Source organism: Sabethes cyaneus, chromosome 3 (assembly GCF_943734655.1).
Source record: "Sabethes cyaneus chromosome 3, idSabCyanKW18_F2, whole genome shotgun sequence".
Classification (NCBI taxonomy): domain Eukaryota; kingdom Metazoa; phylum Arthropoda; class Insecta; order Diptera; family Culicidae; genus Sabethes; species Sabethes cyaneus.
In genome coordinates, this window is record NC_071355.1 from 152283549 (window position 1) to 152309420 (window position 25872).

General features: G+C 39.6%; 1 protein-coding gene across 2 annotated transcripts; it reads left to right on the forward strand.

Moving 5' to 3' along the window:
- The first annotated feature begins 513 nt into the window (after positions 1-513).
- On the forward strand, positions 514-24241 carry LOC128743037 (multidrug resistance-associated protein 1). Of its 2 annotated transcripts, none has more exons than XM_053839544.1 (14): positions 514-550; positions 739-934; positions 1351-1644; positions 1705-2865; positions 2924-3061; positions 3480-3626; positions 3840-3924; positions 3991-4961; positions 5016-5223; positions 5433-5653; positions 20797-21014; positions 22098-22819; positions 22883-23049; positions 23107-24241. In XM_053839544.1, the coding sequence occupies exons 2-14, from the start codon at positions 890-892 to the stop codon at positions 23296-23298; spliced, it is 4569 nt and encodes a 1522-aa protein (XP_053695519.1). In that variant the 5' UTR covers positions 514-550; positions 739-889; the 3' UTR covers positions 23299-24241. The 2 variants fall into 2 exon arrangements, with proteins under 2 accessions (XP_053695519.1, XP_053695520.1); XM_053839545.1 differs by lacking the exon at positions 5433-5653 and adding an exon at positions 9905-10125.
- The last annotated feature ends 1631 nt before the right edge of the window (positions 24242-25872 follow it).

A 25872-nucleotide genomic window follows, 5' to 3' on the forward strand; every position in this document is an offset into this window, starting at 1 on the left:
TTGCACTTACAGAAAACCTCGTTTCGAACTGTCAACGGCATGCCATGATGACAAAAGGGACAAAAGCAAAAGTATCTTCTTCTCTTTTTATCTCACGCAAAGCCATGAGTGAAATATGAGAATACCATCGTCTCATCGTCACCATCGCAGATTTCGCGAATGTTCGGGTATGCGATCAAAAACGAAATCTCGAAATTCGAACATTACATTGTCAAAGTTCGGCGAAGAGAGCAGAGCTGCCATGAATACAATAATTATTAACTTGTTAGTTGTCTTTAGTGTATCTCGTGTATTTAGTGTAAGCGGTATCTGTCTTTTTGTGCTTTTTGTTGACTCATTAATCTATATATTGATTATGCTTGCAAGTTATTCCAATCCAAACACGTTGCAAGCATCTGAACTTACACCACTTACACAGATTTTAATACAATTTTTTCAATAAAGAGCTGAAAAGGCAGACATGGCAACCATGCTTACTGCATGAGTTGGGAAGTGTGGAAGCCAAAAGCCTGAAAAGTCAAAAGTAAGTTGGGCTTGGTATTTGCATTTGGTAAGTTCGGATCGGATTCGGATTCGCTTCAATAATTATCATATTTAATTATTGTTTATACGTTAGCTGTTCACTCTATATTTAATTTTCGTCTGTTAGCAGCGCAGTTGAATGTGATTAAATTTTAAACTAAGGTGAATAAGTTTGATTTACATATTCTTAATGCGTGGATTTTTTCTTAATTACAGTAATCTAAGTGCCGGAGTGAGCTTGCTGTAAACTGTTCTTCACACCGAATCCCAGCAGATACACTTGTTTGAGTCATCCAACACGAAGCAAAAGCGAGCACTGCGTTAACGCAGTTCATGAGCAAAGAGGTGATATCGTTTGACAGTCAAAATGGACGGTCATCTGATGGACGATTTTTGTGGTTCCGCATTTTGGGTAAGTTACAGTTTAAATCGTTTCAATTTTTATAAGAAGTTAGTAATAAAGCATGCTTGATAGTAGTGCCCAGACAGTGAATGTGAAATTGTGTGGAAAAACGCGATCAATAGCTTGTTTTTTCATAATCAAGATTCCTAACTATGTTGGTTGGTTATATGTCATGTCATTCGGAATTTGCGTGCGAGGAAAGTCGGTGAACATTGTCACTAATGTGAGAAGTGAGTAAATTACGCGTGAGCTAAGCGGAGAACACGTTTCACATTGTTTACATGTTGCTTATCATCGCCGGCTGCTTCCAACCGGCAAACTAAACCACAAAACAACCGGCATAACGCAACTCTCTCACTAGTGCCTAAAGCTGTTGCGAATACTTCTCATTGAATTAACGCATTGATTTTCCCGGACATTTTCAGGATTACAATCTCACATGGTATACAGATGATCCAGATTTAACACCATGCTTTCAACAGACGGTGCTGGTATGGGCGCCTTGCGCCTTTCTGTGGGTGTTCTCCGTTATCGAACTATATTACTTGCGCAACAGTCGAAACCGCAACGTGCCTTGGAGCTTAGTGAATGTGTCGAAATTGATTATCATCAGTGCTCTGATTGTACTTACCTTGGTAGATCTAATGAAAGCAATCTCAACAGAGGGTCCGGTAGCACCGGTTTATTTCTATACACCAGTAATAAAAATTGCGACATTCGTAAGTTTATTTCTTCACTCGTATCATTTACCAAAGAGTTATAAAAATCTTACTTTTCAGGTATTTGTCGCTGCATTAGTGTACTTAAACAAATTCTATGGTATGCGAACTTCGGGGCTTCTGTTTCTGTTTTGGTTTTTGTTAATATTGTGTAGCATACCACGCTTCAGGACAGAAATACGAGCACATCAGGATCGTGCAGAGTCGGATTCTTGGGCTGAATACCATTTTGTCAGTTTTATCATTTTCTTTTTCTGTTCGTGTGCAATGTTTATCCTAAACTTTTTCATCGACAAACCTCCTCAAATGACAAAGTATGAAATTACTGCGAAGGATTGCCCAGAATTGTCCGCAACATTTCCATCACGCCTTGTATTCGGTTGGTTTGATAAACTTGCTTGGACCGGTTTCAAACGGCCTTTGGTAAATGAAGATCTCTGGAATATGAAACCAGAGGATGCGTCTAAAGAAGTTTCACCGCTATTCATGAAATATTGGAATCAAACCTTAGACCGCACTTACAAAACGTATGAAACGAATGATGTTACCAGTACTGCCAGTTTTAAAAAGCAAACTTCCCGGGTTGATTTTCGAACAACTAAAACGAAAAAGATTGCATCAATTCTACCGGCACTAACGAAGGCTTTTGGCGGAACATTTGCTTTTGGATCATTTCTCAAACTAGGCCAAGACTTACTAACGTTTGCTTCACCGCAAATTCTTCGGTTGATAATCAACTTCGTTGGAGGGGACGAACCGCTGTGGAAGGGTATTTTTTACGCCATTCTATTGTTTATCGTCGCTGCCGCTCAAACACTATTTTTGGCTCAGTATTTTAACCGTATGTTTTTCGTTGGATTGCGAATTCGAACAGCGCTGATTAGTGCAATCTATCGCAAAGCACTTATAATCTCGAACAGTGCCAGAAAGACTACAACGGTTGGTGAAATTGTAAATCTGATGGCTGTCGATGCTCAAAGATTCATGGATTTGACCACCTACATCAATATGCTGTGGAGTGCACCGCTTCAAATTACGCTGGCTTTGTTTTTCTTGTGGGAAATTCTTGGTCCCTCGGTACTGGCAGGACTGGCTGTTATGATAATTTTGATACCCGTGAATGGAGTCATCGCGAATAAAATCAAAACTTTGCAGATTAAACAAATGAAAAATAAGGACGAGCGGGTGAAGTTAATGAATGAGGTGCTTAGCGGAATTAAGGTAATGTTTAATGACAAAAAATTAAATCACCAATTATAAACTGTGAATCTAATTACAGGTATTGAAACTGTACGCCTGGGAACCAAGTTTTGAGCAGCAAATTCTGAAAATTCGCGATAAGGAAGTGAAAGTACTTAAATCGGCAGCTTATCTGAATGCAGGAACATCTTTTATATGGTCTTGTGCTCCATTTCTGGTAATGTATACAAATCATATTTTTTCCAACGTTCTATTTGGTCTCTTCCTCTAAATTGAAAGATATACATTTTCAAAAGGTTTCGCTTGTCACGTTCTCAGTGTATGTCCTATCAGATGATAGTCATGTTTTGACTCCGGTGACTACGTTCGTGTGTCTGACGTTGTTTGACATTTTGAAGATTCCATTAGTCCTACTACCAATGCTGGTAGTTAGCGTCATGGAGGTAAAAATTTTAAAAAAAGTCTTAGTAGCATATACTTATGCGTTCTCTCTTTCACATTGGCTTGTAGTAGAGGAAGAGTTCTTCATTTGCCAAAACACACATTTGTGCTAACCCATTCAAACCAGTAACCTTTTTTTTTGTTTTCCGCCCATGCATTCCCATACTTTCAAATTAAACCATCATCACAAATAGGTATCACTAGTTACCTTCGCAACCTATGTCATGGTGGATGAGAATAACGTCCTGAACGCAACGACCGCTTTCGTCTCACTAGCACTCTTCAACATTCTTCGGTTTCCACTATCGATGTTGCCTATGCTCATCTCTAACTTAGTGCAAGTAAGTGATATTGTAGCAATAGTATGACTATATAGATAAACTTGCATTGGTGTTTTGGTGTTTCCCTTATAAAATAATCTGGTTTGCTCACTCTAAGCAAAAATAAAATTTTAAATGATGTTCTGATCATGCATGAACTACTTCCTTCACACAAGAATAGTTGTAATTATATTTTTCTCAGCACCCGCATTTGTTTTTGCATCATCTTTGCAGACTAGCGTGTCTGTGAAACGTATCAACAAATTTCTAAATCAGGAAGAACTGGATCCCGACAATGTACAACATGACGAAAAGCAATGTAAGTTTTAAATAATTCCAATTTAATTTACAATTAACATTTACAATACTACGCACACACTTTTAGCTTGTCCACTGTTGATCGAAAACGGCGTTTTCTCATGGGGTAGCGATGAAACTACGCTGAAAAACATCAACATGAAAGTTGAAAAGAACCAGCTGGCTGCCATCGTCGGTACGGTCGGATCGGGTAAAAGTTCGGTCCTATCCGCGCTGTTGGGCGAAATGGATAAGATTTCCGGTCGGGTAAACACGGTCGGGAGAATCGCCTACGTCAGTCAGCAGGCATGGATCCAGAACGCAACGCTGCAGGACAATATTTTGTTCGGTAAACCGATGGACGCCAAACGATACCAGAAGGTAATAGCTGCCTGTGCACTAAAGCCAGATATTGAAATGTTGCCCGGAGGAGATCAAACAGAGATCGGTGAAAAAGGTATAAATCTGTCTGGCGGTCAGAAGCAGCGTGTTTCGTTAGCTCGTGCTGTGTACAGCGATGCAGACATTTTCTTTTTGGATGATCCTCTAAGTGCAGTAGATTCGCACGTCGGAAAGCACATTTTTGAACAAGTTATTGGGCCAGATGGTTTGCTTGCCAAAAAGACAAGGGTGCTTGTGACGCATGGCATTACGTACTTACCGAATACGGATATAATTTTCGTTTTAAAAGATGGTGAAATCTCAGAATCTGGTTCCTATCAGGAGCTTATGGATAAAAAAGGATCTTTTGCCGAATTTTTGATTCAGCATCTGCAGGAAGTAAACGAGAGCGACGAAGACTTAGATGAAATCAAGGCTCAAATTGAATCAAATGTTAGTAACGAAGAATTGAAGCATAAGTTTGAACGAGCCATTAGTAAGAGGTCACGGAGTGGCAGCACATCGGATACGGGTTCTGGAAATGAATCTTATTCTCGACAGGCTTCGGATATTGGAGGTAGTAACACCAGTTTGAGGCAACGAACCCCTGAAAAGAAAATTCCAGATGCACCTGACAAAAACAAACTTATCGAACAGGAGAAATCGGAAACAGGAAGTGTAAGTGGTTGCTCTCAAGTTTGGAAACATGAAATTAATACTGTATCGTTTCAGGTGAAATGGGAAGTTTACAAGCATTATCTGAAAAGCATAGGATTGACACTTTCATTGGCTACAGTGTTTTTGAATTTGATATTCCAAGGATTTTCCATAGGATCAAATTTGTGGCTTTCGCGATGGTCTACTGACGCAGCAGCAGAGAACGATACTGGCGTACGAGACATGTATCTTGGGGTGTATGGTGCGTTCGGTGCCGGCCAAGGTAAGAAATATCCTACTGAAATTTGTTTATGTTATGCTGCGATTAGCGAGAAAATTGAACATTATCATAAGGCTTCCGATTTCCGAAGAGAGTCCCCCAATTATTACACGTTACCTCTAGAATAACTGTCTCCCTGATCGGTCGAAAAATGTATAAGCTCTAGATGACTAATTATGGCTGGTTTGATTGTTAACATTTTATTATTTTAGTTCTAGCTCAGTTTATTGCCTCACTAACCCTTGCGTTGGGCGCTTTATTAGCGGCAAAAGCAATGCATGAAGTGCTTCTTACGTATGTTCTCAAGTGGCCGATGGCAATATTTGACACCACCCCTCAGGGTAGGATTCTGAACCGGTTTTCGAAAGATGTGGACACTGTAGACAACGTTTTGCCGCTACAATTTCGTTCATTTTTGAATATGTTCTTTTCGGTAATTTTCAGTTAGTGTACACTAATATCGCTTCCTTCTGTCTTTTTTAGTTTATTTTGTCGTTAGTACTGTCACTGTTCTAGTTGGTGATAGCTTATTCATAGTTATAGATCAACAATAATTGAATCTTTTAGGAATACCATTTCAGTACGTACATGCTATCACTGGATCTTCGTTTCATTTCATTAATCTTTTTGTATATGTAGCAAATAGCATTTGTTCCATTCTTGAGGTACGGGAATCGTTCATGATTGTTCCACAATTGAATTTATCGTACAGAAAGAATCATAAAATACTGGTCAACAAAGGGTGCTTCTAAATGAACCAAATTTGAAGACATGATAGACTATGATTTTTGATTAGGTTATGATATGTACATTGTAATCATCATTTTTGGCAGTTCTTCAGGTATAATTGAACGTCCGGTATTGTGAATTGCAAAACATCCAGTTGGTGACTTAAATCAGCAAACAAGTTTCTCAGCTTTACGCCAGTAGCTTCGTTACCCAACTCTTAAAATACGTTTGCACCACACTTCATTTTTCATTTTACCACCAAGTATAGATCGAAAAGTTATAAGCTCAAAATCCTCAAGCACTCGTCGATCAACTTCCTTTAGCGTCCATGATTCATGTCTGTAAGTGGCTACCGGGAGGATTAGTGTTCTGTAGAGCGCCAATTTTGTGCAAATTTGCAAACTACCGAATTTCAGGTGGCCCCGTAATCCGTAAAAAACCTGATTCGCAACTGAAATTCGTCGTTTTACTACGCGGCTTACATCGTTGTCACCTGTCACGAGCGCACCAAGATATATGAATGCCTCCATTACTTCATATCGTTTCCCTTATTTTTACTCCCACGTTCCCTGCCAGCAACTATGTCCTTTGTGTTGATGGTTTTAATTGGAAGTCCCAATCTCGCTGCTTCCAGTTTAAAAAGCCTCTTACATAACTCTACGGTTGATATCTATATCATCCGCAAAACCATGTGAGATTTCCTGATAATGGTCCCGTTCCTTTCCACTTTTGCTTTTGGTATCGCACCTTCCAAGCCAATAATGTTGAATAGGTTTCTCCAGCATTTCTGACGCATGATTTTGACCCATCCAGCGTCACACGAATTAGCGTAATTACTTTCTTATCTAATCTACTCTTATCTCACACTAACGCAATCAATTCTTGAAAGCGTCCTGGAAAATGACGATTACTTGATGTACCGCATGTACCGCAGAGAGAATTCCAAGGAATCGAGTGAACCCAGAAATAATACCTAATTGAAAGCAAGGGGAAGGAAGAAAGCGTGGACCTCCCGTACCAAATGATTCCCATATAGATAATTATTTATTTACAGTCGTTGGGTCGTATCTTTGCTAATAAAGGTTAAGTGATACTCCGGACCCTCGGGGATGAACTAATGGCATTAAGACCAGAAGCCAGGCTGCAATTGGCTAAGGATATAGCTTCTTATTTCGGTCTTTGAAAAGTAGATTGGTCTACCAAAGATTTTAGTTTAAATAATATAACACTTGAAAATAAAGTCGTGTGGTTGATTGCCTTAAGCTACAGTTTTAAGGTTAGGAACTGAAAACCACACGACCCTGCACTTCCTAGCTTGGCTACACAATTATACAAATCGAAATATTTCCAGGTATGACCACGTAGAGGCGCCAGGTAGGGGTTTTAGATGGCTAAAGCTATGTTGGGCGCTTTTTTCTAGTTGCCTTCTCTATTTCATACGAATTATTTGTTTATTTATAAACCCTCACGAATTTGCGTAATTAGTTTCGCTGGAAAACCATGATCTGGTATTATCTGCCATAGTTCATTTCGTTTGACTGAATTGTACGCTGCCCTAAAATCCACAAACAGATGATGAGTCTGCAAGTTGTACTGCCGGAACTTGTCTAGTAACTGACGCAGAATAGTCATCTGATCCGACGTGAAGCGGCCCTTGCGGAAAGTAGCTTGTTACTTGCCGACGAAGGACTCCGGTCTGATTCTACAGAATACCTTATAGGCAGAATTGAGCTATGTTATGGCTCGACAGCTGTTAAGCTCGAGTCGTCTTTATTTAAAAATAGAGCAGATGATGCCATCCAACTGCTCCTCTGGTATTTCTTCGTCCAAGGATTTTGACAATGATCCGGTGGATTACTTCGTGCAGCCGCACGGTCCCCGCTTTTAGAAGTTCAACCGGGATACCGTGCTTCCCAGCAGCCTTACCGTTTTTTTTCAACTCACTGATTGTCTTCTTAACCTCGTCCTGTGTTAGTGGTTGATCATCGCTCACAATTCTTATCTTGTTCCTGCAGATCTTTGTATTTACCTATCTATTCAACAGCGTCTGGACGTGCTCCCCCTTTACCTGATTACTACCGCCGTTGTGTCAAAAAGCAGGTTCCCAGCACTATCATTGCACACCTACACCTAACCGTTTTGTAGAAACTCCATGTGTCGTTGCTGGCGTATCTTTCCTCTGCGCTGCCGGCGAGCACGTGCTCCTTGTACTCACGTTTTTTTAGACGTTGGGTTCTTTTTTCCACAGTTCTAGTCTTTCTATACCTTTTTCTATTCTGACTTGAAGCCGCAGTGAGTTTGCGACTCCTGGTGTGCTTCTACTCGTCTGTCACTACTGGCATTCGGCATCACACCAGCTGTGACATTGCCTTCCACGCGTCATGCCTACCACCTCTCTCGCAGTTGTTTCATAGCACCAGGGTCGATATTTGGTTTCCGGAAATACCGTACATCGATGACATTCGAAAAGTGTCGACCGTCAATCAGGGCATGAGCGATCTGAGAGATAGAGTCTTCGTTTGGATGGCGTCCAGGAATATTCAGACGTTTAAAGTGGGTGGTACAGATGGCCATTTCGCTGGTCGTGATGAAACAGATGAAAACTATTTCTTCCAATTACAGTGCGAAAGAAAGAGCCTCCCCCCGATCTGTGCATTTGGATCGTCAATGATGATTTTCACATCATGTTTTCGACACTCCATAGACCCCCCCGGCTCTGCCGTAGAACTCGCCTTTAGCATCATCGGATTTATTATTTTTCATTGCGTATACGTTAAATAGGCTGGAGTTGAAGAATTTGCACTTTAATCTTAATACAGTCAACTTTCGCTAATTGCATTAAGCTCTTAGTCCACTTAGTGAAAGACTTTCGTTAATTGGGTTGAGCTGTCGAGACCAAGGGATTACATCGGTTGATAGCCCAACGAACGAAAGTTGACTGTACATATATACGGGCATCTATGGACCCGGTGGAGGGTAACTCGTTGCTTTTGTTGCCCAACACTACTTGAGAGAGCCAAAACTATATTTAACGCACCTTCCAGGTGACTGTGCCCATTTCATACCGTCCGAATACTTTCGCGTAAATATGCTTATAACAATGAAAACAATGAACTTTGACGGATGTTTTTACTTTTGCAAGTTAAGTCGTAAAACTGAGGGCGTCCATCTTGCCCTTGGAGATGAATGAGAAAATGACAATTAGAAAATATTCCGGAAAAACTGAAGTGAGAAGCTATACGTTGCTGAATTGAAAAATGGCTAAAAGTTCTAAATACGTAAGTGTTTTTTCATTACTTAGAAACTTGATTTGCTGGCTGGCAAATGTTATAATCAATCAAAGCTATCAGAACGAGAAATAAAGTGGCTCATTTTACCACAGATTCCCAGGCCCATCTGAGTGCTCCATCTGTCAATAGTCCTATTTTAAAATCATAGTCTATCTTGGTTCGAAATTAAATTTTATATATTTGAAATGGAAAGTTATTTTGCTAGTAATGCTTACAGCTTAGTAAGTTTTTTTTTCTCAATTTTGCAGTATAATCTTTCCTCAGCATATGATATCAACCCTGAAAATAATGTGACAATTGTATTTCATAAACAATACATGCAAAACTAACGGTTTTACACGTTTCTCATTAAAAAAAACTAGTCAAAACTTATGTCAGACTACAAGTTCTTTCATTGAAAGAAGTGATTTTTTTCTATTCTAACGTTAACCGTTAATTTCTGGATTTTTAAGAATCAAATTCTCTACAATGTAAATTCTGACCTTGCATCGTAATGGCTATCAGCCATGTGTAGAAATATAGCTAGTCGTAACATGGCTATAACTAATACTAAGTCATCAAAAGCTTCGGACGAATTAATGTTAACTATATTACTTTAATGTTTTTCTTAACTTCGCCACCAATTGCGCTAATTTTCTTCGAATATCAATCATCATCACTCGCAGTGCTAGCCACTTTCGCAGCTGCGATCGTCTTTGCGCTCGGCGCACTGGAAGCATGTCGCGAGATGCATCTCTTTCTCCTGAGGCACGTCATGCGTTGGCCGATGGAGGCGTTTGATACGACTCCACTGGGGCGCGTATTGAACCGCTTTTCCAAGGACGTAGACGTCATCGATAACACGCTACCGCAGGTGGTGCGAGCGTGTCTTTCTATGATATTTATGGTAATGTGATTTTATTCAGCATACAGTTTTCATTTCGGTGGATTGTTTTGTTAATTTGAACTAACTTGTACAATAAGATGCATGCACTGCTGTAGCTAAGTATTGAAAACCTGCTTGATGAAATATTGATTGATTTTATTAATTTTAATAACTGCATAAAGACTTTTGAAGAAGTCATAATATTTTGTACTATATTTTATCTGTAGAATGTATGTATATTAACTAGGTCAAAACTTTGTCACATTATTAGTTTAATTTTTTTATCGTTTTAAACGTACCAATATGCTATCCAATAAATTAACGATCTTTCTTTTTCGTGTAATGAGTAGACTTCTTGATTCTATAGTATCATGCACAATGCTTTCGTAAATTCATTCTTATCCTTCTCATCCATCGTGCTTCGCTGAGAGCATACGTCCCTAGTGTAATTGCAAGATGAGTGTAAACTAAATGTAATCATCACCAACCTATATGTACCGTTGTGTTTGTTACTTGTCAATCCCATAAAGCATTTTTCGTCCTGCTATCGACTCTGGCCATGTATATTGGATCACTAAACGCTTCACGTGTCCTGCATAAACGATTACTACAAAGCGTAATCCGTTCGCCGATGGCTTCGTTTTTTGACATAACACCTCTCGGCCGAATACTAAATCGTTTCGGCAGAGATATAGAAGCATTGGATACCGATCTGCCAGCCACACTTCGTGCCTGGACGGCGTGTTTTTTCGGGGTATATTTTTTCATTTTTCAAAAAATCAATTTAATTTTAAAGGTAATGGCAAAAAAGTACGGGCTTGTAGATGTAGTACAATTGCAAATATAACATAAATCGTTTTTTTTAAATTGAACAACAATAGTAACACGCTTGTAATCCTTTTCTAGTGCTATCTCTATACATAGGTGTGCTTACCGTAGTAATGGGTGGCATCAAGGCTACGCTAATTTTACATCAACGTTTGCTTGGTAACCTGATGAGATTACCGATAGCATTTTTTGACACAACACCGAAGGGACGCATAGTAGCGCGCTTTTCCAACGACATTAATACTCTGGACTATAGTTTGCCCTTCAATATCAAACAGTTCGTACCGTCTGTGTTTAGGGTACGTTGGTACTCATTTGTAACAATTCCTTATTGTTAGTAGCCGTAACGAATGATGGCCCATTGATTTTCTTTGGATTGCTTATTTCTCATGCTTTGCTCCTGTACAATGTAGCTTATCTAACTGCACAACTTTGGTGTATTGGTGTTATGGTTGCTAGTGAAATCAAAAATTATACAACTATGAGATAGTATTTTATTTTATTCGACAATCCAATAAAAATCTTCCAGTTCAGAGATTCGAAGAAATACGACTACTGACTCACTTATGTTTAATTTTGCACTATAATACCCGATCCGTAAAAATCCGTCATGTCCCGTAAAGCCAATAATTCGATAACATGTGAAATGTCCTGTTTTGTATGTAAATGTAATATTAGGTATAAATAAGTAGGTTTGTTAGAAAAATACCCAAAATATGGTGAAAATTGTCATCAATAACCTTAGCTACCTTACCAGAATAGATCTAAACGCAGCGGTTTCGTCTCCTATAAACAAATAAAAAAATACCTGGACTCATGCAAATAGTATGCAATGCATAAACTACATACGTGACGTCGTTGTTCTACCGTAAATTTCCTTCGGAAATAAATGTTAGCAAAAATAGAAAACTGATATACAGTGTGACACATATGTTTTCGAACAAAAACAAAGTTATATATTTTTGTTAATCAAGGCTGAATTTCGAATTTTACTTTTAGTTGTTTAGAAGTTGTTTACCTATAGATACAGAACGCAACAAACAATCATTACTCTGTTGAATCGCCTTTTGTCTGGATAACACACTTCAAACGCTTTTTAAAGTCGTTACCTGCGGCACGGACTACTTCCATCGAAATATCATCCCATATCTTGTTGATAACTAACTTAAATTCATTCAAATTATAATATTTATAAAACTTGAGCTTCTGCTGCATGTACCGCCATATACAAAAATGCAGTAGATTCAAATCACGATAACTTGGAGGCCATTCCTTTTTCGATATAAAATCCATCGGACTGGCTTTGCAGCACGTCTTCACAAGATTTGCAGTGTGAGTTGGAGTTCCATCCTGTTGAAAGCAGTAGCCTTCTTCATCATACATTCCGCGAACGTAATAAGGCATCAAATTTTGTTCTAAGATCATTTCTAGATAGTATTTTGCATTAACTTTCACACACTTGTCAATAAATAATAGAACAAGTTTCCCTTTGTTTGAAATGGCTCCCCATACCATGACCGTTGATGAATTTTGGTATCGTGGTACATTTCTTTTGTGCTTTGGAACGTCCATAATCGAAACCAACCACAACCGATCATTTTGAGCATGATGCGGTGTTTGAAGAACAAACAACTTGTCATCCGAATAGATCACTTCTGAAACACCATGTTAATCCATGTTCTGGATTTTACGTTTTTTGAATGCTTTCGGAATATGATCCATTTTCAAAATTCGACGAAGAGTTTTCCTTTTGATATTCAGCTGAACTGCCATTTTCCGTGCGGTGGATCGGTCGTAACTGCGACGAATTTTTTCTCGAACAACCTATTTGACCTCAGATGGGAAGATCCCATCTCGACAAATCTTTTTAGTGTATAGTATACAAATCCTCTTTTTATGCCGTGATATTTGAGGTCACGAAAAATAGTGCCGCATGTAGCACCGTTTAAGAATTTATTTATTATCAACGACCGTAGCTCAAACTCTGGTATGTGCATACCGAACGAGACACGCTGCAAGCAGAAAATGATTTTTGTTCGAATATATATGTGTCACACTGTACAATTTAGGGCTTTCGCAGGTCAATAATTTTATACTCTCACATTTTCACGCTTTGCTACAACACTATCTGCACACATTGGTTATACAACATCTCAATGCCATATCTCTTTTCCTTGTTGTGTTCTAGCTATCACATCATTTTTTTGTGACCTCACACCTCAGCTGGGTACTTGGAATGCGGCAGTAAACTTGCACATCTCATTACTTTCCGCTATGCTTCGGCTACCGTTGGTGTTTTTCGATGTCACTCCGACCGGGCGCGTTCTATCCCGGTTTTCGAAAGATATCGATATACTCGATAATACATTGCCCACCACCGTCAGCGAGGTGGTGTACTGTTTCTACGAGGTAACCTTACTAAAGATTCTACTCTGAACTCTCTTCTTATGGTGCTTTTTTGAATCCGCTGTCTTTTACTGCATCATGTTAATAATTTTCCTTTGACATGCATGCTGATGGAACCGTTGATAAAGTGTTGGAAAAAGAGATCGCGTTACATAACGTTAATTTCCACAAAAAAAGTTCAAAATTTTCTTCAAAAATGATTGCAGGTATTGTACGAATTGCGTTTGATATAACGGTGTTTCTGGGATGTTGGGCAGCTGCCGTTCGAATTCACGAATTCCTATTGAGAAATGTGCTTCATTTGCCAATGCACTTTTTCGACACAACACCGACCGGACGAATATTAACTAGATTTTCCAAAGACGTCGATGTACTAGACAGTACACTTCCCGAATTGCTTCTAGACTGGGTTATCTGTGCAATTGAGGTAAATTGTAAAAACGGTATTTATTTAAGACGTTCATATTTATGTCAACATAACTGTACATAAATGACTCGCCATAGCTTGCAACAATAATCATTAGGTTAGTCGTGTCTATTTTTTAAAATAAGCTGGTTGAGGCTTTATTGTTTTTCTGTGGCTGTGAACCATTTCGCGAAATTTTCAACTTTTTGGTTAAAATTTGACAGTTCGATGGTTATTTCTCCTTGAGTGGTTAAAATTAGTTCAGAATGTGAACCATTTCATATTTGACGGATTGATAGTTTTTTTGCTCAATGAGAGCATATAAGGTGAGGATGAAAATATTGTTTTTTCTGTCCGAGTTAAAATCGGAGGAATTTTTGATGTTCATTTGCTTTTATTTGATAGATAAAATTCATCTCATTGCAACCCGGGTTGTTTGAACATATTTATAATGCGATAAGCATCCATACCAATGTAAAAAAAATCTAACGAAAAATCAGTGAAACTTGTCGAAGCTCTCTTCCTCACCTGTGCATATCTCATTGGCTCTCAGAACTTGGTTAAAACCACCCCATCGACATCTCTATATCGAGCTGCAGTGAACGTCAGCGACATCATGTCCTGGGCTCAAAATTTGACAGCGGGCTCAAATCAGACTGCTGCCAGTTGAGTGAAACGCAGTGCTGACATGCTATCTCATTTTCACACACACGAGATGTTGGCGGCGAAAACATGGTTGCATGCCGATGGGGTGGTTAAAACTAACCATGCTCCCGACCAGGGTTATTTTCGGAAAACCATCGAACTGTCAAATTTTAACCAAAAAGTTAAAGAAATGGTTCACAGCCTGTGAGTACAATTTGAAAAAATATTTCCGAGATGTATCAAGAAACAATTGTTTAAAAGTCGTCGAACTATCCTTTGCTCTCCTATCGAAAAATTCCGGAAACTTCCAGACGTACTATAGCACATATCATCGAAATACGTAGTGTGGCGTTATGACTAGTGTGTAGACACCCATCGGTATAGCCAGACGAAATCACCAATTAGAGAAAGGACCGTTCATGCAATGTAGCAAAGCCATTGGTTCCACGGACCCGAATTTCTTTACAGCAGCAGCGGAGCAAATTGGTCGACAGCTCTGGAAGACGGCATAGATAAAAGAAACAGGGAGTTCGGGGGGGATTGAAAGTTTTTCACCGTTCGAAAGGATAATACGCTCGATAGCGTACGTTCATCATTACATTGATAGTCTGCGTGCGTTGAAGAACGATGAATCTACAAATACAGTTAGGTAGACAAGTGTAGTGATCCAGAAAGTGAAAAGAACATTGTGGTTGAGGGTGTGGCACAGTCTGAAACGTTCCCGAACGAAGTTGTGGTATTGAACGGAACACACTACTGTGGAACGGAGTAGAGCACAACAGATGCAAATAGGAGTGTTCAATAGCCTAGTTAAGCTGTCACCATTCCCTGGCGAGTTCGGAGTGCTAAGGGTAGGAGGTAGTGTTGCCGCTGCGCAGATACTGGCTTACAACACGAAGTTTCCTACCATCATGCCGAGAAACCATATGATTGTGGAACTGCTGCTGGACTTCTACCGTCGGAAGTACGGTCATGTCAACGATGAGACTGTATTCAATTAGGTCTACCACAGATTCTACGTTCCACGATTGCGAGTGGAAGTAGATCTCTTCGGATCGTATTCGGTAAAAGTCGGACGAATCGTGGCTAAACGATGGGTGTGTCTTTTCATTTGTGCCACAAAAAGGGCCGTCCACCTTGAGGTAGTTGCCAGCGTGTCAATCTATGCTTGTAAAAAGGATATTCGTACATTCGGAGGTTAACGAGGCACCCCACAGTAACTTTACTTCGGCAATAGAACAAACTTTGTTAGGGCGAGCCGGGAACTGAAGGATGAAATTAGTAGGATTTACTCTGAATTGGGCAGTACCTTCATAAATGCCCAAACGCAGTGGCGGTTCAATTTTCCTGCTGCTTCTCAAATGGGAAGCTGTTGGAAGAGAATGACTCGAGCTGTAAAATCAACGCTGGAATATGTTCCGTTAGTACAAAAACTGGACGACGAATCGTTCGCAACGGTATTGACAGAGGCGGAAAGTAAAATAAATTCAAGACCTTCGACCTTCATTCCGCTGGAATCGGTCGATCAAGACTCGTTAATTCCCAAGCATTTCCTGCAATTCAACTCCAGTGGCGTTCGAAAACCAGTGAAACAACCAACAGACGAAGCTGCAGCTGCAACATTGTGAAGTACACCTTGGATAACTTTTGGCGGCACTGAGTGGTTGAATACTTGCCAACCATCTTTAGACGTACGAGATGGTTCCGAGATATTAAGCCGATAAAAGTGGGAGATCTCGTTTTCGTGGTGGATGAAAATATCCGGAACCGATGGATAGCTGAACGAGTGATTCATACAGTATCTTAAAAAATGGAGTAGCGCGTCCAGCAGAAGCAAAGACGTCGGCAAGCATTTTGAAGAGGCCTGTTACGAAGTTGGTTTTGCTGGACATAGAAGATCCTGGTGATGTTGAACCCGAAGTTAAGGTGATACGGAGGGAGGACGATCACCGCAAAACCCCTCGTATTTGAACAACCCTGTGTGAGTCTGCGTGACCCACTATCTATGCCCAAATGACCGGATGGTACTGTCAACATGCTTGATGATGATCGAAATATAAACAAACTGTAATAACTGCGATTTCCTACTCAAATATTACCTTGGAGAACGCTACTTTTCAGCTCTAATGTTATGTTCGTTCAACGTTTTGCAAATATATGACTGTAAGCATTTGAATTTTCGAGCTGCTTTTGCTTGACTTGTCCAACGTTTATTGTTGAATGCTGTCTTCAACTTCCGAATCGGCTTTGTTCCAGAACCCGGATTCCTTTTTATTTTAAGAGTCCTATAATTGGATACATTGTTCTTCTGGACACGCGATCCACCAAAAATTACACACGTTAACTTTATCCTTTTATCTTATTTTTTCCGCTCGCGAAGATGTTGCTGCTGATTGAAACTTAAGTTGCTACAAATTGGACGTTAAAAAGTTGATGCCATTACAATGTTAAAACCAATTACTTTAATTTGAATTTAGATGACGGCACACCCATATATCTGGACTTAAACAAACAAAAAATTATTGCCATTTATTAGCAATTTGCGTAACACCAGCTAACATTCACAACACTAAAAAAAGCAAAGCAAAGCCATGGGTATAAACGTCCTTCCGAACTTGATCCTTCCTTATCGACAGACTTCGCAGCCGGTTTTATTAGAGTACAGGAAAAGCGAGATTAGAGTACTGTAGCGGCACCGCCCAGTCGAGATTCGAACATACGACGACTGGCTTGTTAGATCAGCATCGTACCCCGAAGCTAACTCGGCGGGCTAAACACTAAAGATAACCAAATGAAAGGCCATTGAAATTAGTGCAGATTTATCTACCTATTTATAACTCGTTATTCGCGAATGCTCTACCAGCAGTTAAATGTGTTATAGAGTATTTGTCTTTGCGAATAGACAGTAAGCTTAGCAGCATTACTCAGACCTATACACTCGAAAGCAAACACTTGTGCGACTCATAATGCTTAAAGTTGTCAGTTCTTGTTATCATACCTACTGTTTTTTTTGTAGTTTTTCTAATGAAGAGCTTGAAAAATTGTATTGGCACGATGACTTTGACTCAATTTTGAATCATTTGACTGTATTGTCGTCAGCCGGACAGAATTTGAAAATGTTTTGTATGGGGAATTTGTAGAGCTAGTTATCTACAATATTACTGAAAAAAGCTTTGCTGTATCTCGGATGACCTTTGTCACAATCTTGAGTTTTGCAAGTTTTTGGGAAGTTCATGGGTGTTTTAATATACAAATTCTCCTCACAGTAAAATAGAAAACAACTCCCCCCGTTGCTTAGCCTGATAAAATAAAGCGGATAGCATTTAAATATTCGTCATCATTACAAACCATTTCGCCGAATACCATTTTGCGGAACACCAATTCTCGGTTGACCATAACGCGTAATATAGTGTTTCGCAGAATACCATTTCGCGAAAAACCTTACGCGGGATGTACCATTTCACGGAAAAACTTTTCGTAGAAAGTACCATTTTGCAGGGGTGATTCAACTGAAGGAAAGTAATAGAGGTCAGTAGATCTAGGAAAATATTGTGAGTTTCATTAAAAGTTATCCACCGCGCTGCTCAAAAAATGCTCTTTCATGGTTGCTGGGTCGATTTTGATATTATTGGAAGAAATTACTCAGAAATCATAAAGTTTTAGTTACTTTTGGCCATCCAGTTACGTGAACAACATGTTTGTTTACAACATTCTGGCAGCAGTTCTAGCGCGGTGTTTGCTTCAAGCACAGTATTTCCTTTAGACCTTAACTTTGGGCAAAGCTCCCAATAAATAAACCTAGATAGAGGTGATCTCTACGGGGGGCTGCCCCCTGCAGTGGCCGGCGCTTCCGACGGCAGGTCGCCGGCAACACTCGCGGCCTGTGGCCGTCTCGCGCTGAATTATCTATTGATAGTTTTTGGTGGTCTTGTTATTGATTATTGTTTTATGAAAGAGTCTAAAATTTCTCGAGTTCGATTAGTTTTTGAGTTACGTAAAAATTTCTGTTTTATTTGTATGACAGTCCTTATCCCCCCACCCCTGTGGGGTGAGGGGTCTCTAACCATCATTAAAAAAAATTCCTGCCTCCAAAACCCCCACATGCCAAATTTGGTTCCATTTGCTCGATTAGTTCTCGAGTTATGAGGAAATTTGTATTTCATTTGTATAGGAGCCCCCCTCCTAAAGTGTGGAGGGGTCTCAATTCATCATAGAAAAAAATCTTGTCTCCAAAAACACCCACATGTAAAATTTTGTTCCATTTGCTTGATTAGTTCTCGAGTTATGCAGAAATTTGTGTTTCATTTGTATGGGAGCTCCCCCTCTTAGTGAGGGGAGGGGTCTCTAACCATCATAAGAACCTTCCCTGGCCCCAAAAACCCTTATATGCAAATTTTCACGCCGATCGGTTCAGTAGTTTTCAGTTGACAGACAGAAATCCATTTTTATAGGTATAGCTACTATTCAAATTCAGTCAAATTCAGTACAGTCAAATGAATCAAGATTGAATTGAAGTTATCGTGTCATGCCTACATTTGAAAATGTATTGAAAATATCTCTGTAGAGTTCCATCAGCATTTATGTTAGTAGCATGAAACTATCAATACATTTATGCTCGCAGCCACTAAACAACCTTATATGTAATGAAATTGCTTGACGCTATGTGTCATATGCATGTAGTATATGCACAGAGAACAGACATCCAAGCGAAAGGTCCCCACTTGGATAAAACTTATGTCAAATTAGTTGGAAAACTATAGTGTCGCTAAAGGCGCATGAAATTCTTCACTAAACTCACAATAGCCAGCTTCTGGCGCTAGCATAACGCATATAGTCCATATATACTAGCGCCAGAGGAGCCAAAGGTTGTCAGTGTACAAATCAAATGAATCATTTAGTTGGGAAACTATAGTGGTGGTGTCGCTAGCATATTAGGTGATTTTAATTTGCAATTTTTTCCAAGAATTCCCGAAAAATTTGTTCCTGAATGGATGCCTGTTCTCTGTGGTATATGCTAGCAAATGTGCTTTTGTTTCGACTTCTTCATCTTTCAAGCAGCTTAAGGTGATACGGTACTGAACCCCAACATGGCCGGAAAAATGACGTCCTTGTGAGGATATAGGATATAGGATGTCCGGCCATGTTGAATTCAGTACCGTTTCACCTTAACAGTACAAAGCTAAGGCAGCTGTTATATTGCTCATAATCGCATAACGATAACAGAAATTCAGCAAATTAAGGGGAAAAAACTCCATTATGCCACATATTCAGTAAAGCAACAATCCATTTGATTTTTTCGTAAGTGTCCGAGTCATATTAAAAACCTTAGTACTAAACAAATTGGGAGCAGAACTTCAAACTATGTATTATTACTGCAGAGCAACGATTATTAAAAATCTCTGCAAATGATACTGGAGTTTTTGTCCGGTTTCTTTTTAGTTTTTATAGTTTACAATCCTAATGTATTTCAATTCGATCAATTACTGATGTTATGCGATTAAAAGCAGAATTGTTTGGCTCCGAAATGGATAAGTGATTGAGAGCGAATCGAGTAAAGTTCGACAAGTCTGTTTCGAAAGCCGATCGGAACAGAATCTGAAAGTCGAATTACGATTTATGACAAAACTGAAATGAGTAATTAATCAACCGCAAAAAGTATGATTTAATAAAATGACAAAATATTAAAACAACTTGCGGCTAGTAAAAAAATGTGAGATTCTTGCTTTTTTGTCATGCTTTCTCTACAATGCAATTCTACGCCCAACCAGCTACGATTTTTCTCAATCTTGTGAGCATCTATCTATTTATTAGTTTTACTATTCAACATTAAATTTTCAAATAAAATTTAGATGAATACGAAAAATGTTAGATTGGATTACTACCAATTTTTCAAGCAGCTGTGTTGTGAGTGTTATATGAGTATACCTTCTCCTGACGGACAACTTTTTCCGTGAACTGTTTCCTACTTTCATATCTGACTTAACCGTACCATACTGAAGCTAGACTTTCGATGCTCGTTCCGATTATCAATCGAAACAGACTGGACGAATATTTGGACCATTACTCGAAATCCGCGTGTAAATATTCTCGCACCGTCTGTACAATTAAATTACCCCGTAGATCATTAACATGCATGTCAAATCACATCTGGTTATGCTGTATTAATCCATTCATAATTCATTATCATGACACTGTAGAGATGCATCCGAAAAAGAAAGATTGTTAAATAGACCGTGTTGTTTTACCTCATATTCTATAGTTGCTTTCCCGTTGTACTTTGTGATATTTTTGCTAGTTTGGTAGATTGTAGTAGTGTTGCATGTGTAGTGATTTAGTGATTATCCTAGGCGAATACTTATACACAATACTAATGTGTCCTTCATTTACCACTCTGCGTGTCTATAAAGGTGGTAGCCACATTGGTTGTAATAACTATCTCGACGCCAATCTTCAGTGCTGTGATCGTCCCAATTGGCATTCTGTACTACATGGTGCAACGGTTCTACGTTGCCACTTCGCGCCAATTGAAACGGCTGGAATCAGTGTCCCGTTCACCGATATATTCACACTTTGGTGAATCAATTCAGGGTGCCCAAACGATACGCGCCTATAATTTGCAGGACAGGTAAGGAGGCGTTTGCTCAACAAGCACTAAATTTTGTTGTTACTTAAAGTGTTTCCGGTTTCGAAAAAGTGCGGACATTAGCAATTGGGTAAAAAATGCGTAATTGCGCCAATATGCATCTTAGTGCAAAGTCGTCTGCACTAAAAATGTGTATTTTAGCATACTGAATAACTGTAAAATAGTAAAGCAGTAAAAAAATCGTGTGCAAAGTTATTGAGTATATTTGATTTTTAAGTGCTCTTTTTTAACACATCATTTTATTTCGCAATCGGTAAGAGATAAATCGGTACCATAGTCAGCTAAGTTGCTTATTTTAGCATGTTCTGCAATTTTGCAAAAATTTGTTTTTAGCATCACCCTAATAGGTGAATTTACGGTCATCCTAATAGTGCAGATATGTATTTTATTATTACTAATTGCATGAAAAATTGTACCCTCCAAAGTACTCATAAAATATCGCTCATAAAAGTGCTATTTTTCATTAAATCGTTTTGATATCTTCGGCGCACTTTTTCGTTACATTCCGAGCGCACCGAAGAGACCGAAACGATTTAAGCTAAAATAGCAATTTTATGAGCGATTACGCACTTATTGATTGGACAATTTTCCTTGCAATTAGCAATATTAAACTTCTCCAAAGACGCCATCCTTGAAAAATTACGCATTTTTACCCAATTGCTAAAGTCCGGACTTTTTCGAAACCGGACCACTGTGCATTGTCATGCTGCAGATATGGTCAAAACGTAGCTGTGAACTAATGTGAGACTCAAAAGAGGGTGAAATTCGTATCAAATAAGTTGTCAGCTAATAGAGATATTTCGACGCTTGGTTTGCACGTTACGAGCCGAGATTTTTATAATTTCCAAATTCAATTTTACCCATAATTAATTACGGCGCGATACTTGAAATTTTGCATTTTTACAGTGGCTTATAACTGGGGATGTCTGATAATAAGTAAAAATTGTACAGTAATAATGTGACTAATGCTATCATAAATCCATAAACTGTGCTTTAAAATTCTGAGATTTTTCGACATATTCCATAAATTTTGTAAATCATCTGTACATTTTGTGGTTTTTACAGATTTATCACTGAATCAGAATCACGTGTTGACTTCAATCAGGTTTGCTACTTCCCGAGTATCATTGCCAACCGCTGGCTGGCCGTGCGCTTGGAAATGGTGGGTAATTTAATAATCCTATTTGCTGCCCTGTTTGCGGTGCTGGGCCGTGAAACGATGAACCCCGGCTTGGTTGGATTGTCAGTTTCTTACGCTTTACAAATTACACAAACGCTCAATTGGTTGGTTCGTATGACATCGGATGTCGAGACGAACATCGTGGCTGTTGAACGCATCAAGGAGTACGGCGAGACGAAACAGGAAGCGGCATGGGAGTTACCGAACAGTAATCTACCTCGGGGCTGGCCAGAGCAAGGCCGCGTAGAGTTTCAAGACTTCCAGGTTCGATACCGTGAAGGTCTTGATCTAGTGCTGAAGGGCATTTCGTTCGCAGTTGAAGGTGGCGAAAAAGTTGGAATTGTCGGAAGAACTGGCGCTGGCAAGTCAAGTTTGACGCTAGCACTGTTCCGTATCATTGAATCGTCCGGCGGAAAAATAATCATTGACGACCAGGATATTTCACAACTGGGCTTGCATGCATTGAGATCCCGACTGACAATTATACCGCAGGATCCGGTGCTTTTCTCGGGTACAATGCGTATCAATTTGGACCCTTTCAACGTGCATTCGGATGAAGACATTTGGAAAGCACTAGAGCATGCCCATCTTAAAACATTCGTGAAAGGTACACACAGAAATAAAGACGAAGAAGATAATACTAATACTATTGTTGGTTATTTTATTTCAGGTCTTACGGCAGGCATTAACCATGAAGTCAGCGAAGGTGGAGAAAATTTATCTGTAGGACAACGACAGCTGATTTGTTTGGCCCGTGCTCTTCTGCGCAAAACTAAAGTACTTATTCTCGATGAAGCTACGGCCGCCGTTGATTTGGAAACAGATGATCTAATTCAGGTTGGTATTTATTTATGTTTATGATGGGTATTCTTATATATTAACCCACATTTGTAGAGAACCATTCGCACCGAGTTTAAGGACTGTACTGTGTTAACGATAGCACATCGCCTCAATACTATAATGGACTCCGACAAGGTGATCGTGCTAGATAAAGGACAAATTGTGGAATACGCTTCGCCTAGCGAATTATTACAAAGCAGATCATCGGCCTTTTACAGCATGGCTAAAGACGCTGGACTCGTGTAATTATTTTTTACTATTGTTTTGTGAGTTTAGTATGTGCATGTACTTCAATAGTTAGGATGAAAGTTACCTAATGTGTTAACAATTTGCAGTTGTTTTGTATGCAACTAATCTCTTTTGTGTGTGCAATTCATACACATGCATTACAACTGTTATTTGATAATTTGATTTGCATTTACCGTAACTGCCAGATTTACGGCAATCGGCATTGCATACTTTGAAATGACAACAAGTGTTGGAAATCGTTACGTTATTGTTCCCTCATTGGTCTAAACATGTGTTCAATCCTTGATTAATGGTTAGATCTGATTCGTTACTTATTTGACCAATATTTGATATGGTCAACAACTGAACAAATACAACATACCTTTGTATGTCGTACAAGCTGGTTCTCAGTATTGCTAATTTGTATTGCATAGCAAGTCTCCCACAGGGATCTGAGATGCCAAGAGAAAAGAGATTTCCAAGCATTATTCATATTTGTGCAGTCAGGGCCAATACTTAGTTTACTCAACATACTTAACAAATTAGTTCTTAGAACTCCTATAAAAGCAACAATCTTAAAATATTACACGCACTGATTTAACTACATAGAAAACAGTAATACATCTGTGTTCAGGAACCATACAAGGCATGCGGAATTCTATTCCGTAATTAAAACATTAAAACAAGTACAAAAAGTTTGCTAAGTTTTTAGGACAACTGCAGTTTCTTACAGTTTCACTTATCTATTAGCAGAAGGAAAAGGTTGCGAAGAGAAATGAAACCGCAAGAATAATTCAAGTCCTGACAACACAGAAAGTTTTTCAAGATTTGTTCGTGAAAGCTTGAAGAAGAAATGTTTCCTACTCGCCACCGTGCATACTTCGATTATTTTTAAAGTGCCTTTTGTACCACTGTTACGTAGTAATTATTGTAAAAAATTTACATGAAACATTAAAATAAAGAAACCATTGTAAATTAACCTCTAATTTGCGATTTCTAGAATTAATTGGCGCTAATTACTCAATTACTTTAGTAGCGACGGCCCGTTAGCGATCTTGCGCCGAACGAATTATGGTCGCCCAGTACTGTCGGTCCTGGGCTGCCGTTCTCCAATCCCCTCGAACCCCAGCAGAACGTGCATCTCGTCCTCGACAGCGTACTTCTATCAGGTGCAAGGCCTGTCCCGAAGTCTTCAGCTTCTTCTTTGTTCTCTGCTGGAAATAGTTTCGGTTACTCTTTCATCGAACATTTTGGTCATGTGCCCAGCTCACCGCAGCCTGCCACATTGTGCGTCTGCCCCACACTCCATTTTCCATGTTGCTACAAGTATCCACTCTAATCGATCAACTTCCTTTAGCATCCATAAAATATACCCGTAAAGGACCACCGTAATTAGTGTTCGGATTAGTGTCCTGTAGAGCGCCAGTTTTTTGTGACTTTCTTCCACTGCTCGACGTCATCCGCAGAACCGATTCTTTGATGATGGCCCCGTTCTTTTACATGTTTTTCTGTTTCCTCGTATTGCACCTTCCAAGGCAATATTGAATAGAAGGTTAGCGAGTGCATCCCCATGCTTCAGTCCATCCAACATCATGAAAGTGGCTGTGGTGTCACCCGGTATTCCCCATGGCACCAATCAGCATAACTGGATTCGCCAGAAAACTATGTTTTAGCATTATCTGCCACACCTCTTTCGTTTGACTGACCCGAGTACGTCATCTTAAAGTCCACAAACAGATGATGAATGACCACAAACAGATGATGTTGTACTCCCGGAAACTGTCTAGTAACTGACGCAGGGTAATCATCGTCGTGAAGCGACTCTGTAGGAAACCAGTTTGGTAATTGCTGACGAAGGACTTGGCTAACGATCTCAGGCTGCAGAACAGAATACTATAGAGCTTCTACAGGCAGAATTAAGCAATGCAAAGCCTCGATAATTTTCATAGTCGAGTTGACGTCCTTTTGATAAAATAGAGTAAATGAGACCAACTTACCACTCTTTCGGCATTTGTTCTTCCACCCAAATTCTGACAATGATTCGGTGGATTTCTTTGTATAGCTGCTTGCTGCCCGCTTTTAAAAGTTCAACCGGGATACCATCCTTCCCAGCAGCCTTATCGTTTTTCAGCTAATTGCCTTCTTAACCTCCACTTGTGTTGGTGACTTCACAGCATGACCATCTCTCACAATTCTAATACTGATGCTGGTGATCTCTAAGTTCATCGCTCCATTCAACAGCGTCTAGAAGTGATCCTTCCACCTGGCGGCTATCGCCGTTTTGTCAGTAAGCAGCTTGCACATCACCGGCATGACAAAATTTCTTTTCCTCGCCGTTTTGTAGAAACTCCGTTACTGGCGAGTCGCTCCACTGCAAAAGCGAGCACGTGTTACTCGTACTCGCGTTTTTGTATGCACCGCAGTAAACGCACCGATGAACGACAAACCCGGTGACGTGAAAGAGTTCTACGATCTTCTCGAAAGGACATATGAAAAGTGCTCAGGCCATGACATAAAGATAGTCATCGAGGATACAGATGCACGGGTCGCCCTGTTACTGGCAAAGAAAGTCTCCATCCTTCCTATCACAAA

Coding starts and splice junctions, on each gene's coding strand:
- LOC128743037 (XM_053839544.1), top strand. CDS start 890: ATGGACGGTCATCTGATGGACGATTTTTGTGGTTCCGCATTTTGG. Junction 3,062..3,479: donor GGTCTTGTGCTCCATTTCTG/GTAATGTATACA, acceptor CATCACAAATAG/GTATCACTAGTTACCTTCGC. Junction 3,627..3,839: donor TCATCTCTAACTTAGTGCAA/GTAAGTGATATT, acceptor TCATCTTTGCAG/ACTAGCGTGTCTGTGAAACG.